General features: G+C 38.5%; 4 protein-coding genes across 5 annotated transcripts; 1 reads left to right on the top strand and 3 right to left on the bottom strand.

Annotated features, from left to right (window-relative positions):
- Positions 1–321: 321 nt before the first annotated feature.
- On the bottom strand, positions 322–6,467 carry LOC121901806 (X-linked inhibitor of apoptosis). Its single transcript, XM_042418803.1, has 8 exons — positions 6,280–6,467; positions 4,338–4,629; positions 3,688–4,255; positions 3,458–3,557; positions 3,271–3,349; positions 1,655–1,694; positions 1,271–1,444; positions 322–1,123 (listed from the first exon to the last, which is right to left on the bottom strand). Exons 2-8 carry the CDS (start codon positions 4,575–4,577, stop codon positions 930–932), a joined length of 1,395 nt encoding a protein of 464 aa, XP_042274737.1. The 5' UTR covers positions 4,578–4,629; positions 6,280–6,467; the 3' UTR covers positions 322–929.
- Positions 6,468–6,920: 453 nt separating this feature from the next.
- On the bottom strand, positions 6,921–12,849 carry psmd10 (proteasome 26S subunit, non-ATPase 10). Its single transcript, XM_042418804.1, has 5 exons — positions 12,610–12,849; positions 12,402–12,500; positions 11,420–11,566; positions 7,779–7,945; positions 6,921–7,432 (listed from the first exon to the last, which is right to left on the bottom strand). The coding sequence occupies exons 1-5, from the start codon at positions 12,721–12,723 to the stop codon at positions 7,279–7,281; spliced, it is 681 nt and encodes a 226-aa protein (XP_042274738.1). The 5' UTR covers positions 12,724–12,849; the 3' UTR covers positions 6,921–7,278.
- Positions 12,850–13,033: 184 nt separating this feature from the next.
- On the top strand, positions 13,034–15,089 carry nxt2 (nuclear transport factor 2-like export factor 2). The gene is made up of 4 exons (XM_042418806.1): positions 13,034–13,198; positions 13,933–14,019; positions 14,444–14,588; positions 14,796–15,089. The coding sequence occupies exons 1-4, from the start codon at positions 13,184–13,186 to the stop codon at positions 14,978–14,980; spliced, it is 432 nt and encodes a 143-aa protein (XP_042274740.1). The 5' UTR covers positions 13,034–13,183; the 3' UTR covers positions 14,981–15,089.
- Positions 15,083–25,993, bottom strand: acsl4a (acyl-CoA synthetase long chain family member 4a). 2 transcript variants are annotated; one of them, XM_042418801.1, is made up of 15 exons: positions 25,369–25,993; positions 22,411–22,974; positions 22,132–22,309; positions 21,929–22,038; positions 21,054–21,192; positions 20,782–20,932; positions 20,234–20,357; positions 19,993–20,064; positions 19,716–19,855; positions 19,378–19,550; positions 19,212–19,286; positions 18,915–19,103; positions 18,639–18,753; positions 16,688–16,845; positions 15,083–16,483 (listed from the first exon to the last, which is right to left on the bottom strand). In XM_042418801.1, exons 2-15 carry the CDS (start codon positions 22,765–22,767, stop codon positions 16,326–16,328), a joined length of 2,139 nt encoding a protein of 712 aa, XP_042274735.1. In that variant the 5' UTR covers positions 22,768–22,974; positions 25,369–25,993; the 3' UTR covers positions 15,083–16,325. The 2 variants fall into 2 exon arrangements, with proteins under 2 accessions (XP_042274735.1, XP_042274736.1); XM_042418802.1 differs by lacking the exon at positions 25,369–25,993 and adding an exon at positions 23,379–25,362.
- Positions 25,994–26,390: the final 397 nt, after the last annotated feature.

Below are 26,390 nucleotides of genomic sequence, written 5' to 3' on the forward strand. Positions count from 1 at the left end.
TATCTATCTATAGTTACACTAGAGTGAAGTGTGCAGGTAATTCATGTAGATATCGCCTGCAAACTGCTTACCTAAATATCTTTTAAATAACTAAAATCTAAACAGTTTGGGTTTTTTTTGAAAGATTAATATCTACAGGTGCTCTTTGCAAAAGTCGGATCAAACCATAACTGAAAAAGGGGAGTGATTCTAGCTGATAAAATGTTATATAGCAAGAAAGTCCAGGATTTTTTTTAACACAGTTAGACAAACCAATTCTAAATAGACCAAATCCAACCAATTGTAGTTAAAAATGCAAAAAATACTAGTAATCAAACAACATTCAAAGTCCATTTAGTAAAATTTATTCACTCTTGATGACGTGACAGATTGCATTTTGGAATGGAAAAAAAAAGAACCACACTGATTAATTGCAGGCCCTAAATAAAAGGTGATTTTGTCAGTTATAAGTCTTTATGGATTCATTGATACATATTTAAAATGTCTATACAGAGCAGCACACATTGAATATAGTAAAACAAGAACACAGCAGACAAAAAGAGGACAACAACTGTAGAGTTCAATTAAACTGCTAAATTCCCAAAATAAAACAGCAAAATGAGTACATCAACCTAGAGAAAGGCACCTCTGGCAAGAAAATGGTTAAAGTCTTGTAGTGTGTATTTACAGGTAGTAGTACTCATTAATGGCCTACAAAAATCAACATCAGCTATTTATGTCATCTGATCTCAATATTAACAACTATTTACCATCTCAGTGATTGTGAAAATATTGTTTTCTTTATACATTTATTCATCATTTTATTCCCCAACTCATACATACAACACCCTTAAATATATTACAGGTTATCTACAGTGAATATTAAAATACAATATTATAAAGATAGCCAGAAAGCAGCACTGAAATTTTGGCAAGAGTCCATGATTTCCTTAAGTCATATAGGTCTGGACCTTCTGTGTTATGGCTCCACAGCAGATTGGACACTTGCTGAGTGATGCTGAACACTCCCTGCAAGTGACCAGATGACCACATGGGATGAAGACGATACAGATATCTCTGTCCATACATACTTTACACAGTTTTTCCATTTGCAGCTTTCGTAGTTTCTCCAGTGGGTCCTCATCTGAAAAAAAAAAAAGAGTAAAACATCAAAATGTGTTTGCTCATATTTAAATCACTGCTCCTTAGGCTTTTTTAATGTAATCAGCTACAGTATTTATCTGTGCCCTGAACCTGGTTTAGCATACAGGAGTTACAGTATCTTGCTCACCTGTCTTGTAAGCATCACTCTCTGGTGTGTTGTTAATACAATCCTCCATTAGTGCTTCCAGCTTGGAGTAGCCTGTGCCTGTCCCGCTGATCTTCTCCAAAATGGTCTTCTCAACCACACTGGGGTCTAGACCCATCGCGATGGCCTTCTGAGCCATGGCAGACCGCAGCACCTCTGAACATAAAGAGGAAACATCAGTGTACACAACTACTTGTTTTATCCAGTTAAATTATCATTATTATCATTATTATTATTATTATTATTATTATTATTTTACAGGTATATCATGTAATTTTATTCAAGAATAGTAGACATTTTAAATTATTCTTAAATGTTCATATAGATGGTAGTAAAAAAACAAACAACAGATAAATAAATGTTTACCATTTCTATCTCCTGAAAATCCATTCTGATGACTTGAAGTCTGAAAACAAACATGGTCATAATTATTTTCAGAATAATGTAAGTAAAACAAAAGCATGAGTGACATCACTAAAGGTAACATCATCTTTGATTACTAATTTTTCCATATAGCCAAAGAATGTATATTTGTCCAGAAAATAACAAACATTACAGTACTGAGCAATATCATTTAAACATTGTAATGCATTCATTTTCAATTTGTCCAACCAAAAACAAAACTCCCATTTGTGCCACAGGACTGTTTTTATTACTGCAGTTAAAGGACAGGTTCACATTTTTTCAAGCCTGTCTTATAACAGTATTTACATGCCCACATATGCATTGAAAGAGTTAGTGGTTGCTGAAATTATTCATGTCCATACTCTCTGCAAAAGGATCCCTTCTTAAAACAATTTCAAGGCAAGAAATGGGAGACAAAATCCACAACCCTCATTGTGGATATCTTGTGGAGTGGGTATCTTCAAAAATTTGTGTCATTTTTGGTATGAAATTCCCTCCTTTATGCTCCCACGGACAGTGTTGCTGAACCATGGTAGAGGGAGAGAAACATAAAGAGGAAATTTGGCACTAAAAAGACTGTAAATTTGGAAAATGTCAACTTGATTTCTTTCTGAAATCAGACTGATGAAGTCTACATAGAGGCATGTGAGTAGTTCTTTAAGACAGACTTGAAAAAAATGTGAACCAACCCTTCAAACGGCTGGAAGATATGAATCAGATTCACCAAGTTTAAATGCACAGAAGAAACTTGGTGACAGAGAGACATCAGATTAAGGCAGGAAATTGGAGAAAGCATCTCCATGCACTATAATAAACAGACTGCACTGCACTAAAGAACGCATTTGCAAGTAGCTGGTCTCTAATCAGATTTCTCACCTACCCACTACCATTTTTTTTTTAAACCAAAGCTGATATATTTCAAGCCTTTTCTTAATGTGCATACATATTCAACGACTCTAAATTTATCATTTATTTTAGTTTCAGCTAAATTTTGAATTTAAATATTTTGGATACAAGGTTGCATCACTATTAGTAATGAAATTTCCTTTAATCCCACCAAACTGCTGTCACAATAATACTTTACTGTCCTGGGTTTTTATCATGTGTCACATGTAAAAACATGGTTAGAAACCAGGTTAATTCTATTATTGATAAGAATAGCAGCAGTTTTGCGCTCTTGAAGGCTTCTCAAAAGATAGTGTCAGGTGCTTGCGGCCAAAAACAACAGTTCCATTTCATAATAATATTGAGCACCATCTGACGATGGTCCTTTGACCGAAATGTTCACTTTTTGTCACATTTTTTCATCTGGTTCCTTTTTGCACATGAAACGAATTGATTCTTTTGCATCTCAAACCTCTTCTACTTTTTTGTCAGTGTGTGGGCAATCTTTTTATGAAATACTGTAACCATATCATTGGCCAAAAAATTAGGTGTTCAGCAGGTTTCTTTAAGCTCTTATCCAGCTTAAGGAAATCCGGTTTCTTGTTTACATGAAGTTAACAAAATCAGATCAGTTGATAAAGTAAACAGCAACCTGGTTATTTGGGTGTATGTTCAATGCACTGAATGCTTACAGCTCTATTTCGTTGTGGGTCTTGTAGCTGGATCCTGTTGACAAATTCTTGTCCTTTTTCTGCTAACAAGAAGCTGCATCTGGTTTACAAAAAACATTGAAATAAAACAAAATTAAATACCACAATAAGAAGAAAAAAATACTTGTTTGTACATATTAAGGAAAGTGAGAATCATGGTTGTTCTTACCCAGGATAGTGTTTGGCATGTTCTTCCCATGGGTCTTCCTCAGGCCGCCAGCCTTTCAAACCTCCACCACACTGGAAACACAACACCTTGTCTCCTGTCCCTGCAAGGGCACACACAATTTACACATGCCTGCATTCACAGCTATGATCAAATATCTGAGAAAATGTAAACACTCCTAAGTTTTGTAATCAATCTTTTTTTTCTTCCTTGGTCAGACATCTGTGCTCTACCTGTGCTGTAGAAGCCAGCCCTGGCAAGCCTCTCATGGTCAATAGGGTGCTGGACACCTGCAAAGCTACCAAGCCTCTCTTCAAAACTCTCCATAGGGACATGAGCGTTTGCGCCTTGTCTTCTGCCACACTCCTCTTCCTCTGTACCCCCCTGGAATGGGATGTTGCCCACATCATGGCCAAGGATGAAGAAGCAGTTGGGAAAATGTTTGGTATGTTCTCCCCAGGCGTTGTCTCCTGCTTCCCAGCCACCCAGCATGCCAGCACAGCAAAAACATTGCACCCGGTCGCCCTCCCCTAAGTAGTAAAGGCCAGCTTGGGCGAGATCTCTGGGTCTCACAGGAGCAGTAGAGGGCCAAGAAGAGAAGGTCTGAAGCCGGGCCTCCTCGCTCTTCATGTGAGGGGCCATTGGGTAGGTGGACTCATCAACAACCTCTCCTGTTCTCAAACGATATTCCATGTCTTCTGCTTCTTCATTGTATGTGGAACCGTTGGTCAGTGTGGTGTTAAAACTCCGGTTAAAACTGGGACGGTGGGTGCAGCTGAGAAACCTGCATGATGGGGAAACCTGTAACACAGGGAAAGTATGAAATAGCTATTTGGAACAAAATGAGAACTAAAAGGTTTATCACATTTCTTTTATGAATTACCTCTTTATGCCTCTCTACAGGTGTGTCTCCCCTGCACCAGTTTTCCACTGTCTTCTTACAGCTGAAACAACAGACACGGTCGGCAGGGCCGGTGAAGTAGAAGCCGGCCCGGGCCAATCTTTCAGCTGACACCTGCTGGGCCAGACTGGAGCCACGGAACGAGTCCAGGCGACTGTTGATCAGGGAGAAATCAGTCGCATGGTCTGTGTCCATGTCACTGTCTTGTCTGAGATCAGACATGATATCACAAGGCAGGAGACTGCTGAGTGGACTGACTTGATGGACAGAATACCTGCAGATAAAGCAGAAAGAAAGAATAGGTTATATGTATTAGGTGTATATTTTGAAATGAAATAAATGCTCTAAAAAAAAAAAAAAAGTTAAAATAATTTCAGAGAAGTCCATTTTTGCTACATTTATTAGCATTTAACATAGAATAAAGTAAACAAAGAGGCTAATGGCCAATTATACACTTAAAATCAATTTCAGAGGGTTGAAAAATAGTGAATAATAAAAAAAGGACAATTAAATGGATTTTTGTGTCTAGTCCAAGAAAGCTGATCAGCACATTTAGGCTAATAGAGAGTGACGGTGCCTTTAAGAGGCAGCCATGCTATAATCACATGGAGGCGTTGGTTATTCCATGTGAGGGATGGGCACAGAAGAGGCAGGGTTGTCTACAGGCTCAGTACACTGCAATATGCTGGTATTGCAGAGGGTGTATCCCTTTGCAATCCAAAAACACACTGTGCCAAAGTATACCAAGAAGCGACAAGACAATTAGACATACACTGATACACTGACATACACTCAAATAGGTAAAACAAATGTAGGACATACGAGTAAAAAGGACAGCATTACGGAGGCATGGCATAATATTTAGCTAAGTAAACAAGAATACATCATGGGATGCATGACACACTCCTGCTTATACATATTTTCCCAGAGGGTGGAATTTGAATGTTTCCATCACTGCATTGCTGACACATAGCCAAATGTTTAACCTGTTTTTTTTAAGAGTGCATGTGTAGCATTTTAAACTGTGTATTGTACTGAATATATACCATAAGCAGACCCAACATAGTTGCAGGAGAATTTATCTATTTGTATTGGCGGCTACATATAAACTAAACTATAATCTCAGAACAATTTAATCCAACGGCAGGAGCCAATAACACACCTTGATAAATAAGACTCATCTCGTAAACGCAGCATATCAGCACTGATTAAGTAAATATTTGTTAATATGCTGCTATCTTTAAGATTATACATTTTATTTTATTGAGGGTTGAGGTTAGTGAGTTAGGTTGTGATCTTTGAACTGCCAATCACCAAATCTACAGTGAAAGTACAGATCTGTGTTAACATGGATGAGGACAAAGAGCAACATGTCATATTTGTGAAGATATTTGCTGTTATCTGAATTCGCCCAAAACTCCTCGTGTTGTTGTATGGCGTCAGAGGTGTTTAACCATGTGATGTAGCGAGGCGTAACTCAGAAAAACACATAATATATCCCATTTCTTTTAATGGTTTTGGCTGAAGCGACTGGCCCCGCAAACTCTAGAAGAGTCGCGCAGCTTTGCGTTAAACAATAGCGACACAACAGCCACATAGTTTCTGGTGGCCAACGCCGATGAAAGTAAACGACTGCTTACATGACAGATGACACCTCACTAACCAGACACACACTGCATTTGTTCAGCGTTTAGACGAATAGAGAAATATATAATGAGCTAAAACACAATGGGGTATAAACACAGTCTGTTTGGACTTTGACCAGTGTTGTTGAGCTGTAATGCTGGTTAGAACTGCGACGGTATAATCTAGTAAACTTAGTGCTAACGCAAGCTACAAACGTTAGCTAGCTCTGTTAGCTTAGCTATTCTTTATGACGTTAGTTCAAAATCTTACAACTATTATTGCAAAACTTCAGTATTACCTTTAATTGTCCACCTCTTCAATCTCTAATTTCAGGCAGTTTTTGATGCGACCACCTCTGACAGATGAATCCACTGATTAAAGAGAAGTATTTATTTGACGTGACCCCGCTTCCAGGAAGTGGAAAGCATAGGCGGCGAGCAGTGCGCACCATTACACGCATCCCAGCTGACCACATTCATGACGTCGAGGGACTTAGGACTTTTCGCGGCGTTTAGGTGGGGGGGCTCCCGGTGATACCCCCACATGTAATGTTCAACAGTTTACATGAAAAACTGCCTTCTTTATTGTATTGATTATAAATGATACAGACTGTAGCAGGAGAGGTATGACTTGCTTATGTTACACTATGTTCACATCTGTAGTCAGAGGTGGAAAGAAACTAAGTGCATTTACATACTATTACTTAGACTATAAACTACATCTATGAGGAAAATATGGCACTTTTTACTCTACTACAGTTATCTGTCTCAAGCAGAGACCTTTGTGCTTTCATAATGCACAAATTTGCTGGTACTCTTTATACAGAACATGAGCAATAATGGGCCAGGCTTTAAATAAAATGTATGGAGAGCAACTATAGCTCCATAGGTTAAAAGACAGATGGTAAACATTTCTGTTTTCATGTACAACAATACAACATATCTCAAACATACTTTATTAACAGGCTGAACACTGATTTTTATTTGGTCATTTTTGCAACAATTCAAACTTCATGGAAAACAGGCTGCGGTGTTAACTGCTCTTTAGTGCAGAAGAGAGTGTTTTTGGTCAGACATGTAAGGTCTGAGCAGCTTCAACGCCCCATCTGAGGAGCTGACAAGGATGCAGTGCAGTCCCACGATTCTCCCGTACACTGTCTCATCTTCCACTTGTCATAAATCTGACTGAGTCACACCAGACTGCTCAAGGAGGATAGACAGGGATGAGAATTCTCGTGATGTAACTTGGAGATGGCGTGGATTCTAGCTGGAACATGACCTGTGGGTCAGTAAATGCATCATCCCTCCACGATTCGACGAAGTAGGGTGCCCAGACCACCCTTTGCTATCTGGAGGGGCGTCTTTTCCTCCTTGTTCTCAATGTAGATGCTGGCCCCGTGTTCCACCAGCAACTTGGCTGCCTCCACACGCTCCTCGTCACACGCCAGGTGGCTGGTAAAAAAAAAAAAAAAAAAATCATTCAGAATTGTAGATAAAAAATTCAAAAAACGCTTTTTTGTTTTTAAATTTCCAGTGTAATTTTTACAATCTTGTAAGCACCACATACTAAATTCCTTTCACCTTCAGTGCAACATGGTGGATATCTGAAATTCAAAGCAAATAAAACTATCTGCATGGCTAGATACCATCAAAAATAAGTGTAAAAACATGTTTTTTTGTATTAAATTTGGTTGAATTAACCCTTTGATGGTATGCGTTTGTTTATTTTAGCCCACTGTTTTCCACTACAACTATATGTGTAATGTTTTATCTGACAAATACTACTACACACACATACAGTGGTGTGTTGCCCTGTGAGTCTTGGATGTTGGTTGAGGCACTCTGTTTGAGAAGCAGCTGGATGAGGCGGTAGTTGCCTTTGGCGGACGCTCTGTGAAGGGGAGTGGACTCCAACTTGTCCGTGGCGTTGGGGTCTGCTCCATTTTCCAGCAACAGCAGGGCAATCTATAAAGGGGGAGAACTGTATTACTCACAAGTCATTGAGAAGTAACCTACTTTTTAAAGTCGGTGGCTTCTCACTTACATGAAATACAAGTTTTCAGATCCTTCCCTGTTGGTATCGGAAAGGTATGTCACCGAGGGTATGTGAAATTCTGCACCCTGCTTAGGAAGTGAGACTAAACTAAACTTGTGTCACTGACACTACTAGGATCCATGTGGAGGAAGTAATGTCAGTTTAATCTCAAATTAAAACATCTTTTTTTTAAGCTGGTATAAAATCGGGTAATGTTACTAATTTCATCAAACTAATATATTTACAATTTAGTTGTCCAGTGTTGTTACTTTCAGCACGTTGTCACCCTCTGCAGTGGTGGGAGGTGTATAGCAAGGACAGCAAAGTAATTTTCTGTATAACATACTAAATAGTAATTGAATAGAGAGTACTTTATACTAACTGACAGTTTAATGGTTTTTCACTTGGTACACAAGAAATATACTAGAAAACGATGCACTGACAAACACCAATCAAACTGCATCTTTGGAGTGCCACTACCAATTAAACTTCATACGGACGAAATGTTTTTCAAAGACTTAATATTTCTTTCTAAATTTCCAGTATCTTCCTCAACCTGCCGCATCACTATCCGTAATGTGTTTTTTAGCAGCTGTAAGCAGTTCTTCCCTTTTCTTTGTGCATTGTGGAACAATAATGTATATCAACAGCACACTCAAAGCAAACCTTTTGTTAATATGCAAATTGACCTTTTAGAGTATCTTGAATTTCCTCATTTTTCTATTTTAAATAAACTACATACTCAAAACCTGCTTAGGATTAGTATGTAGTATGAAATCAGTAGCTACTGTTTCAGGTTATGGGGAAGCCTGAAGCCTTGAATTAAGTAAGGCAGTGTGCTCCCACTGGATGCTAAATGCTTGATTTTGATGCAGGTGGTGATTAATTGTGGATTTCCCTCCTGATCAGGTCTATAAGCTGGAGAACATAGGGTATATAGGAGGAAGGCGACTCACTTCCTCTAGCATTTTTACATACTAAGCACTGTTAACATAATGTTGTTTGTCATCTAATAGCCAACGGCAAATCCCAAAGGTTAGAAAAATATTAGCTTAACTGGCTGAAAGTTGAATATGATAATATTCTATCAGTCCGGGGGACAAAATCACAACACATCCTAATGCTAAAAGTAGTTCCAAACTCCTAAAAATAAGAGGCGTGTCAGTCCTAACTTTAGGACTCCTACATTTTTGGTCTTAGACTTATTCACAAAGCATTTTAGCTCTAAAAGTAGCTCTTAAGTCTGAGAGAAGTTAGACATAGTGCAGAAGATTCCTCAGTCGCTAATACCTACTCACAATGTGCAGGATTTTGGAAAAAAAATTTACAATAATGAACTTTGTTAATTATATTTTGATGGCAGGAATAAGGATTCAATCAGGCTACTAAAATTTAAAACAATATAACACCAGAAATAACAGTTTACACTATTCCCTAGCAGAAAATGCAGTTCGGCGTTGATGAACTTGCAATATATCTTCCGTCTGTCAGAATGATACATCATTCATAATACACCTGTCATGCTTTTGTTTGACAGTTGAAGTGGACATTAAATAGTCAACAGATACAACAAACTAATGAATAAAGCTGTTTTGATGGCCATCAATGGATTACCCAGTAAAATAGGCACTGTATGTATAGTTATCCCGTCAATGAATGAAGATCATTCTTTGGTCAACTAGAAAAATAAAAACATCACAGTATCAGCATGTAGATGGTGTTTGTCAGATTCCTGCCGCATCACTATCCGTAATGTGTTTTTTAGCAGCTGTAAGCAGTTCTTCCCTTTTCTTATGCATTGAGGAACAATAATGTACATCAACAGCACACTCAAAGCAAACCTTTTGTTAATATGCATATTATCCTTTTAGAGTATCTTTAATTTCCTCATTTTTCTATTTTAAACAAACTACATACTCAAAACCTGTTTAGGATTAGTATGTAGTACGAAATCAGTAGCTACTGTTTCAGGTTGTGGGGAAGCCTGAAGCCTTGAATTAAGTAAAGCAGTGTGCTCCCACTGGGTGCTAAATGCTTGATTTTGATGCAGGTGGTGATTAATTGTGGATTTCCCTCCTGGTCAGATCTATAAGCTGAAGAACATAGGGTATGTAACAATAATGAACTTTGTTAATTATATTTTGATGGCAGGAATAAGGATTCAATCAGGCTACTAAACACCAGAAAAAAACAGTTTACACTATTCCCTAGCAGAAAATGCAGTTTGGCGTTGATGAACTCGCAATGTATCTTCCATCAAGCATCAGTCAACAGATGCAACAAACTAATGAATAAAGCTGATTTGATGGTCATAGCTGGATTACCCAGTAAAATAGGCACTGTATGTATAGTTATCCCATCAATGAATGAAGATCATTCTTCAGTCAACTAGAAAAATAAAAACATCACAGTATCAGCATGTAGATGGTGTTTGTCAGATACAATCTATAGTACAAGTAAATGTTTTACCTTGTTACATTTATGATATCTATCTATACTGTATATCTATCTATCCATCATGTTCTATCTAATCACACTCCTCTGTGTGTTGATGAACACGCATTCACTGACACAGACAGTCACCTGTCGAACCAATCACTGTTGAGATAGTGAGTAAGTTCATTGATGAAACGTGAAACTTTTTCTTTCTTTCATGGATGCCTAAACACATACTGCCTTGACAACTGAAAATACATAAAATCCAAAAAAAAAAAAACCCAAAAGAAAAAAAACCCCTATTTTCATGGTATTTTTAACTCCTTTTATCTCAGTATGGGAAAGCAATGAGACTGTACCTGTCAGTGTGGAAATAAGTTGGAACCTACTTTACTTTTGTGACAAATCGCTAGTCGTGGTTTCCCAGTCGTGCACGAACTCTCTACTCTCTGTGGCTTTTCTTACACATAGGTGTTAGTTCTCATTTCCCTTATGGCATTTCACTCTTAACTTTGTGGTATCAACGTCATGGGTATGGTTTGGTTCCAAATAAACTGAGGGGCAAACTCTCAAAAATATGAGTATTGATGGGCATTTCCTGATTAAAAATTGCTTCTGGTTCAGAAGTGATAATGCTACTATATAAAAAGACAACCCATTTTGAGATAATGCTTTTGTCCTAAAATATTAAATGTAGTGTCCTCCTAAACAACTAAAATACCAATTGCAAAATATAGCAGAAGTTGATAGCCATGTTCCTGCAGTAAATGTATTATCAAAGTGATAATTCTACCTTAATTAAAAACAAGCAACAGATAAGCTAAAAAAACGTGATATATCTAAGAATAAATAGATCTAGATATTGGAAATATAGCCTATTACAAAGACATAATTTACATGTATAGAGCTACTTTAAAGACATTAAAGAAACAAGTACAAGCATGAAGATCAAACTATCGGCCATTTACCTCATATCTGTCTTTTGAGGCAGCATAGTGCAGAGGAGTGCATCCATTTTGATTGACTGAATTCAGCTGTGCCCCTTTTGATATTAGAGATCTCACTATTTCCTCTCTGCCCGCAGACGCTGCGATGTGAAGAGGGGTCCATGAAGCCTGGGAAATGACACATCACATATAGATGTTTCACAAAACAGAAGGGATTGGGTAATTTTAAAATAACTAAATATTATATCTGTTCACGCTCTAGATCATAACATTGTGATACTATGATATATATGTATTTTTATATGATATCAGAATAATACTGAAATACCACTCCTTACATGTCAATACAAACATTAAACCACTAATTAAAAAAAAAAAAAAAAAGAGAAATATTTTATATGGATATTCCTTTACATGGCAAAAAGTTCCTTATTGCAATGGATGAAAGAGACAGTTTCAGGAAGGTAATAATTCTACATGTTTAGGCCACATTGTTGTAGTAATATTAGGGCTATAGCTTCAATGATTAGTTGATTAATCGATCAGTTGATTGACAATATTAATCGCCAACTATTTTAACAATTGATTCATCACTGAGTCTTTTTTTAATGCTAAAGTTATCTAGTTTCATAAGTTCTTCATGACAGTAAACTGGATATTTTTGGGTTGTGGACAGTTGGTTGGGACAAAAGACATTTTAGGTTTCATCTAGGGCTTCATGATGGTAATAAACATTTTTCACCCTTTTCTGACATTTTATTGACCCAACAACTAATCGATTAATCTAGAAAATAATCAACAGATAAATCAATAATGAAAACAATCGTTAGTTGCAGCCCTAATTAGGACTGCATTATATTGGAGGTTGCAGCTTCCTAATATTTGTTGTCATCCCTCCACCACCTAAGAGGAATAAATATAGGATCATCCCCTAGTAGTACCTTGTTTTTAAACAAATGAAAAACATTTTTGCTGAATTCTATTAAAACCAGCAGAGGCCTACATCATCTTGCAGATTAACGTCCACTCCCAGGTCAAGCAGAAACTCCACAATGTTGGTGTGGCCGGCAGAACAAGCCCAATGCAGCGCGGTTCTACGGTCCTGAAATTACAGACAAGTCGAGGATGAAAATTTGGGGAAACTCCACTTGTCATAACACAAACAACTTCTCCGGGGCTTTGCTGGGTCATGAACAACAACAGCTACTCACCTGGTCCGTTTTGCAGGCAAGCGTTTTATCTGACAGAATACATCGTTTTAAATTCTCAAACTGCCCCGTGTAAGCAAAATTACACACTTCCACGTTTGATACGGAGCCCTCCATTGTAAAATATCCTTTAAATATCAAAGAAAATATATAATAACCTATATTTAGGATGCTTCTAAATTGTTTGGTTTTAGATTTGAACTAGAGGAATGACTCAGGAAATTATGAACTCTACTTCCGCATGGATCTACTTCTCCTCTTCAAATTAAAACATCAGTGGCCTCGCCAAACAATGAGACTGAATTACCATATAGTTTTCACCCGATTATCAATTCAGTCATTATTCTATTTGAATCAATGAAAATGTAGTAGATGTGGAAAGTGATTCAGAGAATCACATTTAATGAAAAACATTTTATTTTGGTAGGTAGATGTGGTGACCGGAGGAAGTAATACACGCGGCACCGTTACCAAATCATCGGGGCAAAGAAAGCCATCAAAGATTGATGATTAAAAAGACCAAGCTGTCCTTCTGATAGAAGTGTTCAGAGTAGTCCCGAAACATATATTTGTGCTCATGGCAACCACGCTGGTAAGTATTAATTTAAGCTGCAATATAAGGCTGAAATCAACCAGATAACGCAATGTTCTGTTAGCAATCGTTAGCCAGTTTCCAATGTGCGCCTTTAACATGCATGTATTATGCTGCAATCCATTGTACTCGGAACTCGGGAAAAAAGGACCTTCGACACGGAAAATTATAGCCGAACGGTCATTCAAGTCAGCATCTCAGGCAAGATCCATCTAACCCATGAATACATCCATGATCTAAGCTGACAGAAACACACCTGACGTCACAGCAATATGGTGGCGCACACATTGATCAGTGCAGAATTACCCTTCCATCAATTTTTACTTTATTCACTGTTTGTGTTGTGAAACGTAATGTAATAACTTTGCAGTTGCCGTTTCCATTCAGTTGATTTGTGCCCGATAGAAGTCTTTGCAAGCACGCGGTACTAGCCTCCTCCTCCCGTCTCTTTTAAAGTGTGCTTTAACACACAGTGGTAGCACACTTTAGTAGCAGATGTAGTGTTGGGTTGGAAAGAAATCCTGTATGTATATGGACCTTCAAACATCAGTTTTCTGCGGGCGTCCATGTCTTCCCCGGCAGATGCATTTGGGAATACCTACTCGGAACTATCGACCTCCGACTTTCAATGGATTGCAGCATTACAACACATTAATTCTTTATAGTAACAGATACCTTCACTTGCAAAATTTGTTTGATCATGACCACCGTTCAATAACTCATTGTCACACTAGGATTTCAGGACCCATGTCGACCAGTCCTGCAGATATTCAGAAGAATTTGTCAACATTTATTATGACTGCATGGATAAGAAAAGGAGGGTGAGTTTTGTTCTAAAATAGTAAAACGTCATTACTGATTATTGTAGAGAATTTGTGATGTCACAGATCCTGCTCGAAGGCTCAACCCTTGAAACTGGATTTTCAACGAGCAAACTTTCCACTTTAAGCAGATACATGTGAAAACAGCCTTCTAGTGTCAAACTCTGCACATACATCATTCTGCACAGTGAAGTTCAAGCATTCAACTGTAGGAACAAGAATCAAATTAATGGGATGATTATCCAAAAGCTCATGTAAAAATAGAGAATATCAGCTGGTGATTATTTTTCTCTCATACATCAACATCAGTGTTATCCTAAAAAGAATGTTTTGGATGTATTGGGCACCAGAGGACAGCACTGTACTCTGCTCTCACATCTTGTCATTGTTTAACTGTCATTATTTACTGGCTCTTGTGTCTCAGAACTTGACCCGACTCTACCTGGACAAGGCAACCTTGGTGTGGAATGGAAATGCTGTGTCAGGACAGGACGCCCTGGGGGAGTTTTTTGAGTCCCTGCCATCGAGCGAGTTCCAAGTTCATACACTAGATTGTCAACCAGTTCACGGTTAGTGGAGCTGCCTCAAATCAAAACCTATTCAAGTGCACTGGATGATCTTCAAATACTGTATGTGGAGTGTATTGAATGTGAAGAAGGGCATTAAAACATCAAGCATATCAAGTGGAATTAAAGGGTGAAAATAAATGAGTTTCACAATTTAAAGATGTGATAGGTGCACTAATTCAGCCTCAATATCCCTTTCTTCATTCACAGAACAAGCAACTCAAGGCCAGACCACACTGCTCGTGGTGACTGGTGGGACTGTCAAGTTTGAAGGGAACAAACAGCGCTTCTTCAACCAGAATTTTCTTTTAACAGCTCAGGCTTCACCCAACAATGACCAGCCTGTTTGGAAGATTGCTAGTGACTGTTTCCGTTTTCAAGACTGGAATAGCTGAAACTCTCATTTCCCTCTAAAACGTTTTAACACAGTGATCATCTTGAGACTTAGGATGCCGTTTTGTTCATTTCTATATTTTTGTAATAAAATAAACATGTCATACAACACTGAATAAGATGTTTATTCTCAAGAAATGTTGAACAAGGCTTGTGATCATAACGATGGAATAATAAATACAAATGGGATCACAGAACAACCGACTGTAAAGCAACTGTCAGTGTCTGTCCTTAAATGTTTAAGGACGCACTGACAACACTTTGAAAAATGCATAAAAAACACTGCTATAATATTAAAATGAACAGAATTAGCTTCAGATATCCTTTTAATACCAAATTGTGCATTAAACTGTTAACTGAGGTAAAATATGCTTGGTATTACAGTATGCCAGTTCTGACTGTAGCTCCTGCTTAAAAGCTTTTTAGTAGCTAGTAGTTAAGCATGCTTGCTCTTGAATAAATAAGGCGCCCACAAGAATTCTGACAGAAGAGCTCTCCGTACGAGCGATCCACTATTTGACAATTTCATATATTAAAACATTTGTTTATCTTCCTGAGTCGTTTATGTTTACACATTTTGGTCTTGCTTTCGGAATAAATTGACACAAAAAAAGCATAAATAAAACAACATTGGCCAGAATAAATTAGATAGATAGCAGACATGATCACAAGTAACGTTTTTTTTTTTTTTTGCAAATTATAACCTCTATGTTTCATGTCTGTATCTCTGGTTGGGAGTATTTTCCTAAAGCCCCAAGTAAACTTTACATGGCATTTAAACTATTTTTTTTTTTTAAAACATTATTTTTTAAAACAAATGTGTAAACTATTTTTAACTAGATGCCACCTACTTCTGCTTGACTACACTAGCGCTGCAGACCGAAGGCACAATAACATACTTCAACTTTACAAAAGAGCATTACAAGCCTCCATGATGATTACAGTTGTTAATATTTCAATGGAAGTAACAACAAAGCATCAGCAACAAATGGAGGACAGTCATACTTTTTATCAGCAACAAACGGAGTGCAAACAGACTTTTAAGTGGATGGCAGTCGAGTGCTGTAATGGTTTCGGACCCTTCTCGCAGAATAAGAGCTGTCACCTTCAGTGCATCTCTTTGACACAATCGAAACTTCTCTACTGTTCTACACACAAGAATATAAAGCAGCACAGATGGATCAACAGCTACAACTATCTACAGCTTCAGCTTTTCTGTTCGAGCCATTTTCTTTTGTATTGTACTCAAACAGCATAAAAACCCAAATGGGTAATGGGGGAGATTATTTACATATCAAAACAGTGATTATGGTTGTAATAGAGACTCTTGGGTTTAATTTGTCACAGTCATTTGCCTCCATACATTCTCTCTATGTGGTGGAGATAGTGGTTCTTCAGCTCTTTCCTCTTCAGTTTAAAAGCATCTGTGACGAGACCTGTCTCAGGGGTCCATGGCTCTGGACTCAGATGAACCATCACTGGAATCTCAAACCGCTGCAGTTTAACTACGTTGATGAAAAGGGAGGAGAAAGAGAAGACAGTTATCACAATATAGTACAATGAATGATTTGCTATTCTCTAATCAAATATCAGTATATCACATACACGATAATGGTGATAAAGATGGGAAATAAGAGGTGTGGACAGAGGTAGATAAGATGATCAGTAAAGTCATATAATTATGTTATGAAATGACAGTTAACTCTTACTGTTAGCAGCAACCTCCTTGATCTCCTTCAGAACCTCTCTCTCCATATCCGGGTGAGTGCAGATCTCCTCCCATGTTCCTACTATGCCTCTCTGCTTGGCCAGTCCTGTCAGGTTTTTCTGGTTGGGAACCACAAAGCTGATCACGTAGTTCTGTTCACTGCAAAGATTAACATTAGAAACAGGGTTGACAAACTAGAAAAGTCATAGTTCATGTGTGCTCGCTGCTGAAAATTTGCACTCGAAACATTCAATATAGCTGAAATGTTCAATCAGTTGAAGTGAGACTAAAAATACAAATACTGAAAAAAGTTGGAAGTTTCACTTGAAGTGTAAGCACTGAATGAAGTTGAAGCATTATTTTAATTATGATCACTAAGTAGAGTTGATGTGCTGAAAAGAGTTGAAGTTAGAGCACCAAAAGCAGTTGAAATGTCAGGTGACGCATTAAGCTCAAAGTGTCAGTTGAAGTGGAAGTGCTGAAAGGAAACAGTGATAGTGTATGAAGTGGAGGATGTCAATGGAAGTGTCGTCTCTATTGTAAAAAACGTTAACCAGTGTGAGTATATTGTATGTGAATAGTGGAAGTTATCTGACTTATGGGAGCTGAAGAAGTTTTTTAGTTGTTCACAAGGTGGAGACCTGAGACCTGGAAGGGTTTGAAGTGTCAATGTGTAAGTATAGAAAAGGAGTTCAGATGTCAGTTGAAGAGAGAGATTAATGCAGCTGGAATGTCAGCTGGTGTGAAATGGTCATATCAAAAAAAAAATGAAAGAAGTGAGAGTGAGGCCTGAAAGTTGGAGAAACTCTGAACTACTATTGCTGGACCTACTTTGAGGAATGATTAGCATGAGGAGGCCAGGGTGGGACTGGGGTGAATATACATTATTGAATATCATGTTTAAATGATTTTGTTAATTATTTGTTGCCAAATTAATGACGTGAGGCATAAAAAATTGCTAATTTCTAACAAACCCTTAGGACTGGATGATGTGAATTTAACACAGATCACAGTATGTTTTTAGATATGGAAAAAAAAAAAAAATCACATAAGCTGTGTGATCGAACTGTAACTGTAATCTTTTTAGGTAGGCGTTCTTCAACTTTTTATACAGTGTATAATGATTCATAATATAGACAACCCTCCCACACTTATACACAAATTGCAAATATGAGTATATTTGTAACTTTCACATATGATGTAATGAGTATTTAAGTAATATTGTATTTTGTCACTTGGTATTGCCACATAGTTCGACATAATTAACATCAGTTGGTTTAATGTGATATGTGAGCAAATATAGTGAAATACATCCATATTGGACAAAAAAAAATCCATATTTTTAAACGCTAATGCGAGGCTGAATATTTCCGAAATAAAGGTTGATACAGAGTCTGCTTCACTTCACGATTACGTACGACTATCTGACAACAGACGTGGGAAGTAATTAAATAAGACTAGTAAAATAAAATAGTGTGTGTGTCTGTCAGTGGCTACTATCAGGGACAAAGTTCAGACTTAAGACCAGTTGACGGGGGATGACTTGTCCAATTCCAGACAAAAGCCACGTCATCAATTGGAAAAATACTGATTTTTGGGTCTGTGGTTTGGGTTACAATAAAGTGTGCATGTGCGTGTGTATTAATACGTAGTACTGGTGATGACAGAGTGGGAGATGACTAAATGGAGGTTTAACCAGCTGAGTCAGTCTGTCTCAACACTCACTTTTTGGCAGTCCTACTGGTTTTTTGTTTTGTTTAAAGAAGCTTGTGAAGTTTGCCTATTATAAACAAGATACATTTACATTTTGTGTGTATCCCTGAGGGCTGACAAAATGTATTAAAGAAAATGTGAGAGAGACAAATATCTAACAACATCACTGTGAAGTAGGGCGGGGTGTCGCTTACGTAAGAAAATGACTATTTAACTATTGCCAAAGGCGACTTACTCACCTGTTTGCGTAGGCACAGATGTTGTCAATGAGTGAGCAGTTTTTCAGAGCAGACTCCACTTTACCCAGAGACACGTACTCCCCAGCCTGCAGTTTGACCAAGTCTTTCTTGCGATCTAAATGAGAATATAAAAATAACTTCACAACAGTGCTGTGTTATCAAGTACAAACAGTTTTCCTGTCAGAAGTCACAACCATACTGACTGCAGATCAGTGCCATGAAATTAAGTATGTGATGGCCTTTAACAAGCACCATCTGATGTCATAGAACACTCACCCACTATTTGAAGACAACCATCCGGGTAAATCTCTCCTACATCTCCAGTACAGAACCATCTTTGTCCTTTTTCATCCACAAAAAAGTCCTGGTTGTTGCTTTCATTCCTGTAGTAACCCATGGTTACATTGGGGCCACCAATCAGGATCTCCCCTCTTGGGTTTGGCTTGTCCCTGCTGGTATAACCACCTGAGATAAAGTAGCAAATGAAATAGTATAATTAAACATAATTACCCTGCAATAAAAAAATACTTTTCCTTCTGCACTGTAAGTACAACAGGTATTTTTCAGCCATACCTTCAGCCCAGTCCCTGAGTCTGACTTCACAACAAATAAGAGGAGCTCCAACACGACCAGTGCTGATGTCCACAACTGGAAAATAAAACATGATATGTTAATGACATTGTTACTCATTTCCACCTTTAAACTCCACTTCTACTCTACACTGTAAATATCACCTTACCCTCTGTGATGGTGCCTGCTCCACAGGTTTCAGTGAGGCCGTAGCCTTGGCCCACGGGACAACAGAAACATACATTCATAAATCTCTGAGTGGCTGAGGACAGTGGGGCTCCTCCTGACAACATCATCCTCACCCTTCCTCCCAGCAGTTTCTTCACTTTCCGGAACAAAAGGCTGCAGAAACAGAAAGAAGCTCCAAGGTGAGAACGGTGACGCCTACACCTGTTATTATTTTTAAAAAAAGGTGTGGAGTCTAACCTGTGGCTATGTGTCTGATTTTAACGGGAATAACACAGTTGCATTTCACCTAAAGGGTAATGGAAAGTAGTGGTTTCTTACGCATTGCAGAGCGGTGCATCATAGCCTCTCTTGATCTGCTCTAGTTTATATTTGTAGCCCAGTGTAAACAGCGTCTTCTGAATGAAACTCATTTCCTGCACTTTGCTCATCACGTTCCTGTTTATACGATCCATAATTTCCTTTTTAGGAGAAAACAAAGGGAAAAAAACAGATAGAGTGTTAGTGAAACTGAGAAAACAGGCAGGAGAAAAAGAAAACAGAAGGCGAGCAGAGTAGTGAGTGATGGACAGAACAAATGATGTAACAGGAATCTTACTGGTACAGCTGCCATCAGGGTGGGTCTGAGCACAGAGCAGTCTCCTTTACTCCCTTTCTTTATCTTTGTTGACTAGAAGGAACAGGAAGAAAACTGTTATTGACACTGAACTGCAACAATGATTAAGCTAACACCAATAACGGCGAGACGCATTAGTGACTGCACCCTTCTACTTTACAAAGAAAAATAGCGTAGACATTGACAAATACAACATAATCAGATGTAGCGGGTGGGGCATTACCTGGTCTGATAGCGTCTGGGGGGAAGAGTAGCCGATCCGACAGCCATATGTGACACAGGAGATTTCTGCTGTCATTTCCAGAACATGAGCCAGAGGCAGATAGGCTATGTAGGTATCTTTAGGCCTGAACAAGGATAGAAAGTAAAGGTTAGAGCCAGCAGCATCTTTTCTGTTCCTTTTTCTTTTTTTTCTTACAATTTCATCCAAGTAACCATGTTCAAAGATGCCCCGTGGCTAATAAATCTAAGATAAAATCTAAGATAAATGTAACGCCTTCAGATTTCTGGCGAGTGGTAGTTTTTCTGCCTCTGTAAGCATGTCCTACCGCAAATTTATTATGAATAATTCTACTGCTGTCTACTTGAGAGTGTGTTTTTATATATTTTTACATATTTTCTAATTTTGTTTTAGTTGGAATAAATAAAAGAACCCTGGAGAGATGTGGTGGTTAAACCCTGGCTGGAGAATGGGAAAAAAAAAGAGGCAGTGCTGTACACATCATATTATACTAAGGCATATACAGTACAGCGACCGATGATTAAACTTACCCCAGTCCAGGGATGCGTTCACACTGGCCTGTCATTCCTGCAATCAGGTTACTGTGGACAATCATGACTCCTTTGGGTCTGCCTGTGGAGCCACTAGTATACATCACCACAGCCAGGTCGGAGGGCTGGGGCTTCACGATTTCCCTTCCCGCTGCAAAACAGTCCGTTTTTAAATTATTGGCGCATATGTTATGTGTGAGACTTTTAAAAAAAAAAAAATCACTGTATTTTACACAGACTCTCAATCAAAATGAGACAAAGCAAATACACACTGTTTTCAGGCAGCGCGCCCAGCTCTCGTACAGCTTGCATGCTGTGGATAGAGAGTCCTGCTGGGTAGCCTTCTGTGGTCACTTTCTTCTGGTCCACGTAGATCACATGCTTCAGTTTTGGGATCAGTGGAAGCACATTCTGGACAGAAAAAAAGGGGACAAAGATGTTATCACAACAGGATTCCCAATCACATGATTTCCTTTTATACATGAGTAGTATGTATTAAAAGTGCATCCACTGACATGATCTTTATAATGGGCAGCAGTTTGATGGGATTAATACAAAAACAAAGAAATTGCAGAAACAATATCTGCAATCCCAAAATATGACAAAGAGATACAACATGAAAGTCGTTTAGTTTACATTTCTATTTTTGATGTGCAATTTGAAGCGTTTCTTTTTGTTTTTATTAACAGACAAAATGAATCCCATATTTCTCTCTCTCACTCTGTCCTGACACAGACTGCATTTTGTTGTGCCTTACTGAAAAATGTCTTGACAGTCATATGTTCAAAATAACTGCCATAATGAATTTCATTTGTCCTTAACTAGTAAACCACACCAGCTTGAAATGCAAATACACGGCAACACTGAGGACCATTCATGCAGTAATGGAGTATGCCTCTCGTCTAATTTAAATACAACTTAACAGATGTCTTCATACATTCATCCAACTGGCTACAGAAGCTCGCAAGAGGTTAAAGCAATTTACAATACATCTACATACCAACTCTGATGTTCATTCACTCCCAAATGGAGATCTTATGATATGATTAGGGTTACTCCAGACAGATAAGATGGTTCATGACCTTGACATTTGCCCCAGTTGTATTACTCACAGGGAGCGGTTCAGGCTATGTGTTGTAAAACTCACTTTCAGTTTAGTCTCAAGCAGTTCCACACTGGTCACCAGGTGTGTAACTCCAGTCTCGTTCAGTCCAAACGCAATCGCATCCTCTCCCAGTGTGGCATAGAATGTCACCACTGTCGTGAATACAAAAACACTCAGTTAATACATCATTCACACTTTGTAGTAGAACAGCTTTTAATATACTGTACATACTGTAATGTACTTACATGGGAAATTGTGCCTGAAGCAGGTCTGGGCAGTGATCATCCACTCTGCTCTGGTCTCACAGAAGATTGCAATGGTGTTTTTGGGCTGCTGCCCAAGAGCTGCCAATCCATTGCCAAACTGACTGACTATAGAGTCCAGTTCATTATAGGACAGCCATCTATACTCCCCAAGGATCAGCTAGCAGGAAAAAAAGAGTCAGTTGCTACATGAGACATTTTTGTCTTGATAAACATACTTTACACACAAAAAAATAATAAATAAAGTAGAGGCATTCTTACCTTTTTAAATACTTTACCGCTGGGTTGTATTTCATTCTCTTCACTCAGTACATCTCGGGTGCCGAGACAGTGCGCTTGGCCAAAGCGTTGCACAGCATGTGCAAACAGCTTATCGAGTGTGTCCTTGCCTGGGAAGTCCTCCCTGGCCAGGGAATCGAAGTGGTCCACAGAGCGGTATGGTCCCTCTGCATGGCCTGATGTGGAGCGGGCCTTGATCCGGTTGGAGAGAAGTTTCCTCTTCCCCGCACCAGTGATGTAGTACCAGGGCAGGAAGGAGAGGACAGAGTACACCCACACCAGAAGGTGGATTGGAAAGAGGAGGATAGATTGGAGGAAAGAGTCTGACTGGGCACCCATACTGTTCTTAGGAGGAGTATATGGGGAAGGGAACTGAGCAGACTACAACTGGATGGTATGCTGGTCTCAAAGATGTCAGAAGTGCGTAAGGAAAATTGTGTCGGATGGAAAACCTCGGAGAGAAAAAAGTCCCCGGAGTAGATGATTTTAAGAACCTCACAACTGTAGTGAGAGAATATCTGGTCCACGGTCACCAAAATGTTACACCTACAGCAGGAATAAAACAGAAAATAACATTAGAAAAGATGTGTTAATGAAATACATATCATAATTAAATCATTTTACAAGTTAAAGAGCAAAAGTAAAAAAAAAAAAAATCAGGGTTGTTTTTCACCCCAAATGTAAGTCACATGCCAATAGCTGTCTAAAAGAGGAAGTTGGTCAGTTAACTAAGGAGGTCTAGTAGCACATTTTTCACAAAAACACAGAATCCTGACAAAGCAATTGTCTGCAAATCAGAGAAGGCAGTGACTTACTACTACTTATCTACCATCTGTACCTGAAAGTAACTTAAAGCAATCCCTTGATTAGCTCCTCTTACACCCAGGACTGTGCAATGCTGACTAAGAAGTATAGGCTACTCAGTACTATAAGGGAAATAACTCACTCACAGTGTCAGAGACTCGCCTCCTTCTTGCGCTGTACCAAAACAGCCTCTGATAGTCTGTCAGCTTTCAATGCTCGATTTATATATCACACTTCCTGGGAGGGCGTGTTCAACGATGCAAATTAACTCCCGTGTAATGTTCAAACACCTGTCTTTCAGTAAATAAAAGGCAGGTTTTCTGTGAGGTCATGGAGGGATGAAACAGAGTTGAGACATGTCCCCTCTGACCGGATTGGCTACTGTCCAATGACCACAGCCTTTGAGTTAACTGAAGAGGATGACAACCAATGACAGTACTCTTGAGGCTCACCCCACTCAGTGGTCAGCGAAAGGCCACTCTAGGGCAAGCTCAGCTCACTAATAACCTCACCCTCGAAGAATAAGGGAATAAGAGAATCATAAAGGGTCCCGACCACCCAGATAACAGCCTTTTCTCCTGGTGGGAAGGAGGTACTGGGCCAGCACTGAGAGAGAAAGAGCTTCTAGCATCCTAAATGAGGTCAATGACCCCCACCTCCCTCCCCCCATCACACACATATCTATTTAAACTCTTTTTAACGCACAAATTGAGGGAACTGGATTACGTAATAATTGCGTGTGACGAATAAACTTGATTGATTGCATGGAGGAGTTCAGACTGAACTGACCAAACTACATGTTGAACTTTTACCTGAATTTCCAACATCAATATAAATACACACCCAGTGTCAGAACCAATACTGAAAGATATGACTTCAACAACATCGGATAGAAAATTCAACTCTTTCTCATTGACTATGTATCTACTCAACTACCTTATCTAATCTATGATGAATAACATTTCCGTAACTGTAGTGATGAAAGTGACATGCCCTATTCAGAAGGCTTAGTTTCACTTCACTTTAGAAATGGTGTTACTCACCTTTCAGTCAATCATAGCTCTAATCCATGTCACACATGTCTGTATCTTAGAAGAAAAAAATCCCTGGCTGTACTCCAGAGTACTATTCTATCTATAGACTTGACAGAACACCAAAATGATTTCATTTGCAAAACATCGACATGCCTGGGGCAATTCAAATATTCTGCTACATTTGCCTCTTGGTAGACATGTGCTGGCGTGATAGACTCAACATGATGTTTCAGACTTACAGGCTCCAAATATTACATATATGAAATATTAATAACGTAAATCAGTGGTTCTCACATTTTTTCACATCAAGGAGTCATAAACTGACACAAATTACACCACAGTGCCCCATCTGATGAGATTTTTGCTTGTAGATGTTTCATTACATGAAGTGTATGTAACCCATGACAAAAATAGTCGCACCTTTCTGTCATTATGTTACTTATAGATGGATTTATAGTGAAAATAAATTATTCCCCTTTTTGCTGGGGACCCCCTGGAAGGTCCCCTGTGGGTCCCCGGACTTTACTTTGAAAACCACTGATATAAATGAATCATTTCCATGGCAACATAAAATAGCCATTTTGGATACCGCTGATGTAATGTTACCCATAAAAATTACGATTATATTGCATGAAATGCCGGAGTTCACTCGTGGGTAGGGTTCGTTTTATGACTTCCATCGTATTGAAAAACAAAACGCTTTAAAACCATAAAAAGGTTCAATTAAAATGAAACGCTCAACACAATTTATCAGTAGTAGCTTATCTTTAAAACAGGATAAACCGGGAGGCGAACCAGCCCCGTTATAAAAACGTTATAGCGGTTAACTGACAATGGCAGATGAGGCGGGATGGCACAAGAAATGATGACAAAAGCCGCCACGCTGCTGCTGTGGCTCGTATCATTGAGCAAGCGTTGATTCACGTCAGCTATTGAGGATGTAACAGTTAACGTTAGCTAGAAAAGAAAGCCAATTGAACGCTGCCCACAGGAATTAACCCCAACACAAATCTACAAACGGATAAAGGCGGTAATGAGATTACGGTGGCCAGCTAGCGAGTGATACCCTGCTTAAACTGACAGCCTTGTGGGGATTTCTTACCTTCGGCGGCGGAAAACAGGTCCAGTCGTGTCTCGCGTCCCAGAAATGACCGAGAGTTACCTTTTCTCAGGACCTAGAAACCCGGAACTACTACGTCATCTGATTCCATATTTCTGGACCAATGAGCAGCAGCTGCGGATTAATGCCGCCTCTGTTGTCAGATGTTAATGACATTGCAGCGTGTGTCTGTTTTTTTTTTTCATGTTTGTAGCCTGCTGGTTATTTGCATTGACGGTATATTTGAATGAAATGTATTTTGTCTATTTACATTGACTGTATATTTTAACTAAATGTGTGTATTTTGTATATTTGCATTGACTGTGTATTTCAAGTAAACGTGTGTATTTTGTATGTTTGCATTGACTGTATATTTGAACTAAATGTATCCTGCTGATAACCAAAGGCAGAAAAAAAACACAATACTGTTTACATCTCTTGTGGTGTCAGTGTACCGCCCTGAGGTCTTAAAAGGCCTAATTGTTGTATTGAAATGTGTAATACCCAAGTCACTAAATGGTCTTTGCTGCAGGAGAAACACTGATAAATGTTTAGGCATTTTATAAATATTTTATACTACATTAAGGTATTAACATAATCCAGTGCAAGTACATTATTCCTTTATAAACATATTTCAAGCCATCGAAAATAACATCAAATGCTTTAAAAACAATTTTATGTGTATGGTTTTCCACAAAAAACAAAACAAAACAAAAAGTTTCAAAAATTACTTAGATAAAAAAATGACAAATTACTCACTCTCAGTAGAAAACTCAGAATCCAATTTTCATTTCAAAAGTTATTATTCAGTATCTGCTGGACACAAGATGCTTCACTGAGAAGCCCATTCTCAGTGTATGTGCACTGGAGGCTTTAAGTTCACCCTGTGTTGCGTATTGATCCATAATTAGCTTTGAAACATGTGATACTATAAAATCATGCTAGTACATACATATCTTAAACTGAGCGCAGTTAATGTGAGATAGACTGTGTACATCAGTCTGCACAGTGAGGGTCAAATATCC

Source organism: Thunnus maccoyii, chromosome 8 (genome assembly GCF_910596095.1).
Source record: "Thunnus maccoyii chromosome 8, fThuMac1.1, whole genome shotgun sequence".
Taxonomy (NCBI): Eukaryota; Metazoa; Chordata; class Actinopteri; order Scombriformes; family Scombridae; genus Thunnus; species Thunnus maccoyii.

What these genes read in the sequence shown, in the direction of transcription:
- psmd10 (XM_042418804.1), bottom strand. Translation starts at nt 12,723, where the DNA reads ATGGAGGGCTCCGTATCAAACGTGGAAGTGTGTAATTTTGCTTACACG. An exon ending in CCTCAAAAGACAGATATGAG is followed by an intron (nt 7,946 to 11,419) that starts GTAAATGGCCGA and finishes CCCCCTTTATAG; the next exon opens with ATTGCCCTGCTGTTGCTGGA. An exon ending in TCACAGGGCAACACACCACT is followed by an intron (nt 7,433 to 7,778) that starts GTATGTGTGTGT and finishes TTTTTTTACCAG; the next exon opens with CCACCTGGCGTGTGACGAGG.
- acsl4a (XM_042418801.1), bottom strand. Translation starts at nt 22,767, where the DNA reads ATGGGTGCCCAGTCAGACTCTTTCCTCCAATCTATCCTCCTCTTTCCA. An exon ending in GAACGCATCCCTGGACTGGG is followed by an intron (nt 20,358 to 20,781) that starts GTAAGTTTAATC and finishes ATCCTTGTTCAG; the next exon opens with GCCTAAAGATACCTACATAG. An exon ending in GATGCACCGCTCTGCAATGC is followed by an intron (nt 19,551 to 19,715) that starts GTAAGAAACCAC and finishes CTGTTTCTGCAG; the next exon opens with CCTTTTGTTCCGGAAAGTGA.
- nxt2 (XM_042418806.1), top strand. An exon ending in GCATGGATAAGAAAAGGAGG is followed by an intron (nt 14,020 to 14,443) that starts GTGAGTTTTGTT and finishes CTTGTGTCTCAG; the next exon opens with AACTTGACCCGACTCTACCT. An exon ending in AGATTGTCAACCAGTTCACG is followed by an intron (nt 14,589 to 14,795) that starts GTTAGTGGAGCT and finishes CTTCATTCACAG; the next exon opens with AACAAGCAACTCAAGGCCAG.
- LOC121901806 (XM_042418803.1), bottom strand. Translation starts at nt 4,577, where the DNA reads ATGTCTGATCTCAGACAAGACAGTGACATGGACACAGACCATGCGACT. An exon ending in CTGTAGAGAGGCATAAAGAG is followed by an intron (nt 4,256 to 4,337) that starts GTAATTCATAAA and finishes CCTGTGTTACAG; the next exon opens with GTTTCCCCATCATGCAGGTT. An exon ending in CATGCCAAACACTATCCTGG is followed by an intron (nt 3,350 to 3,457) that starts GTAAGAACAACC and finishes TTTGTAAACCAG; the next exon opens with ATGCAGCTTCTTGTTAGCAG.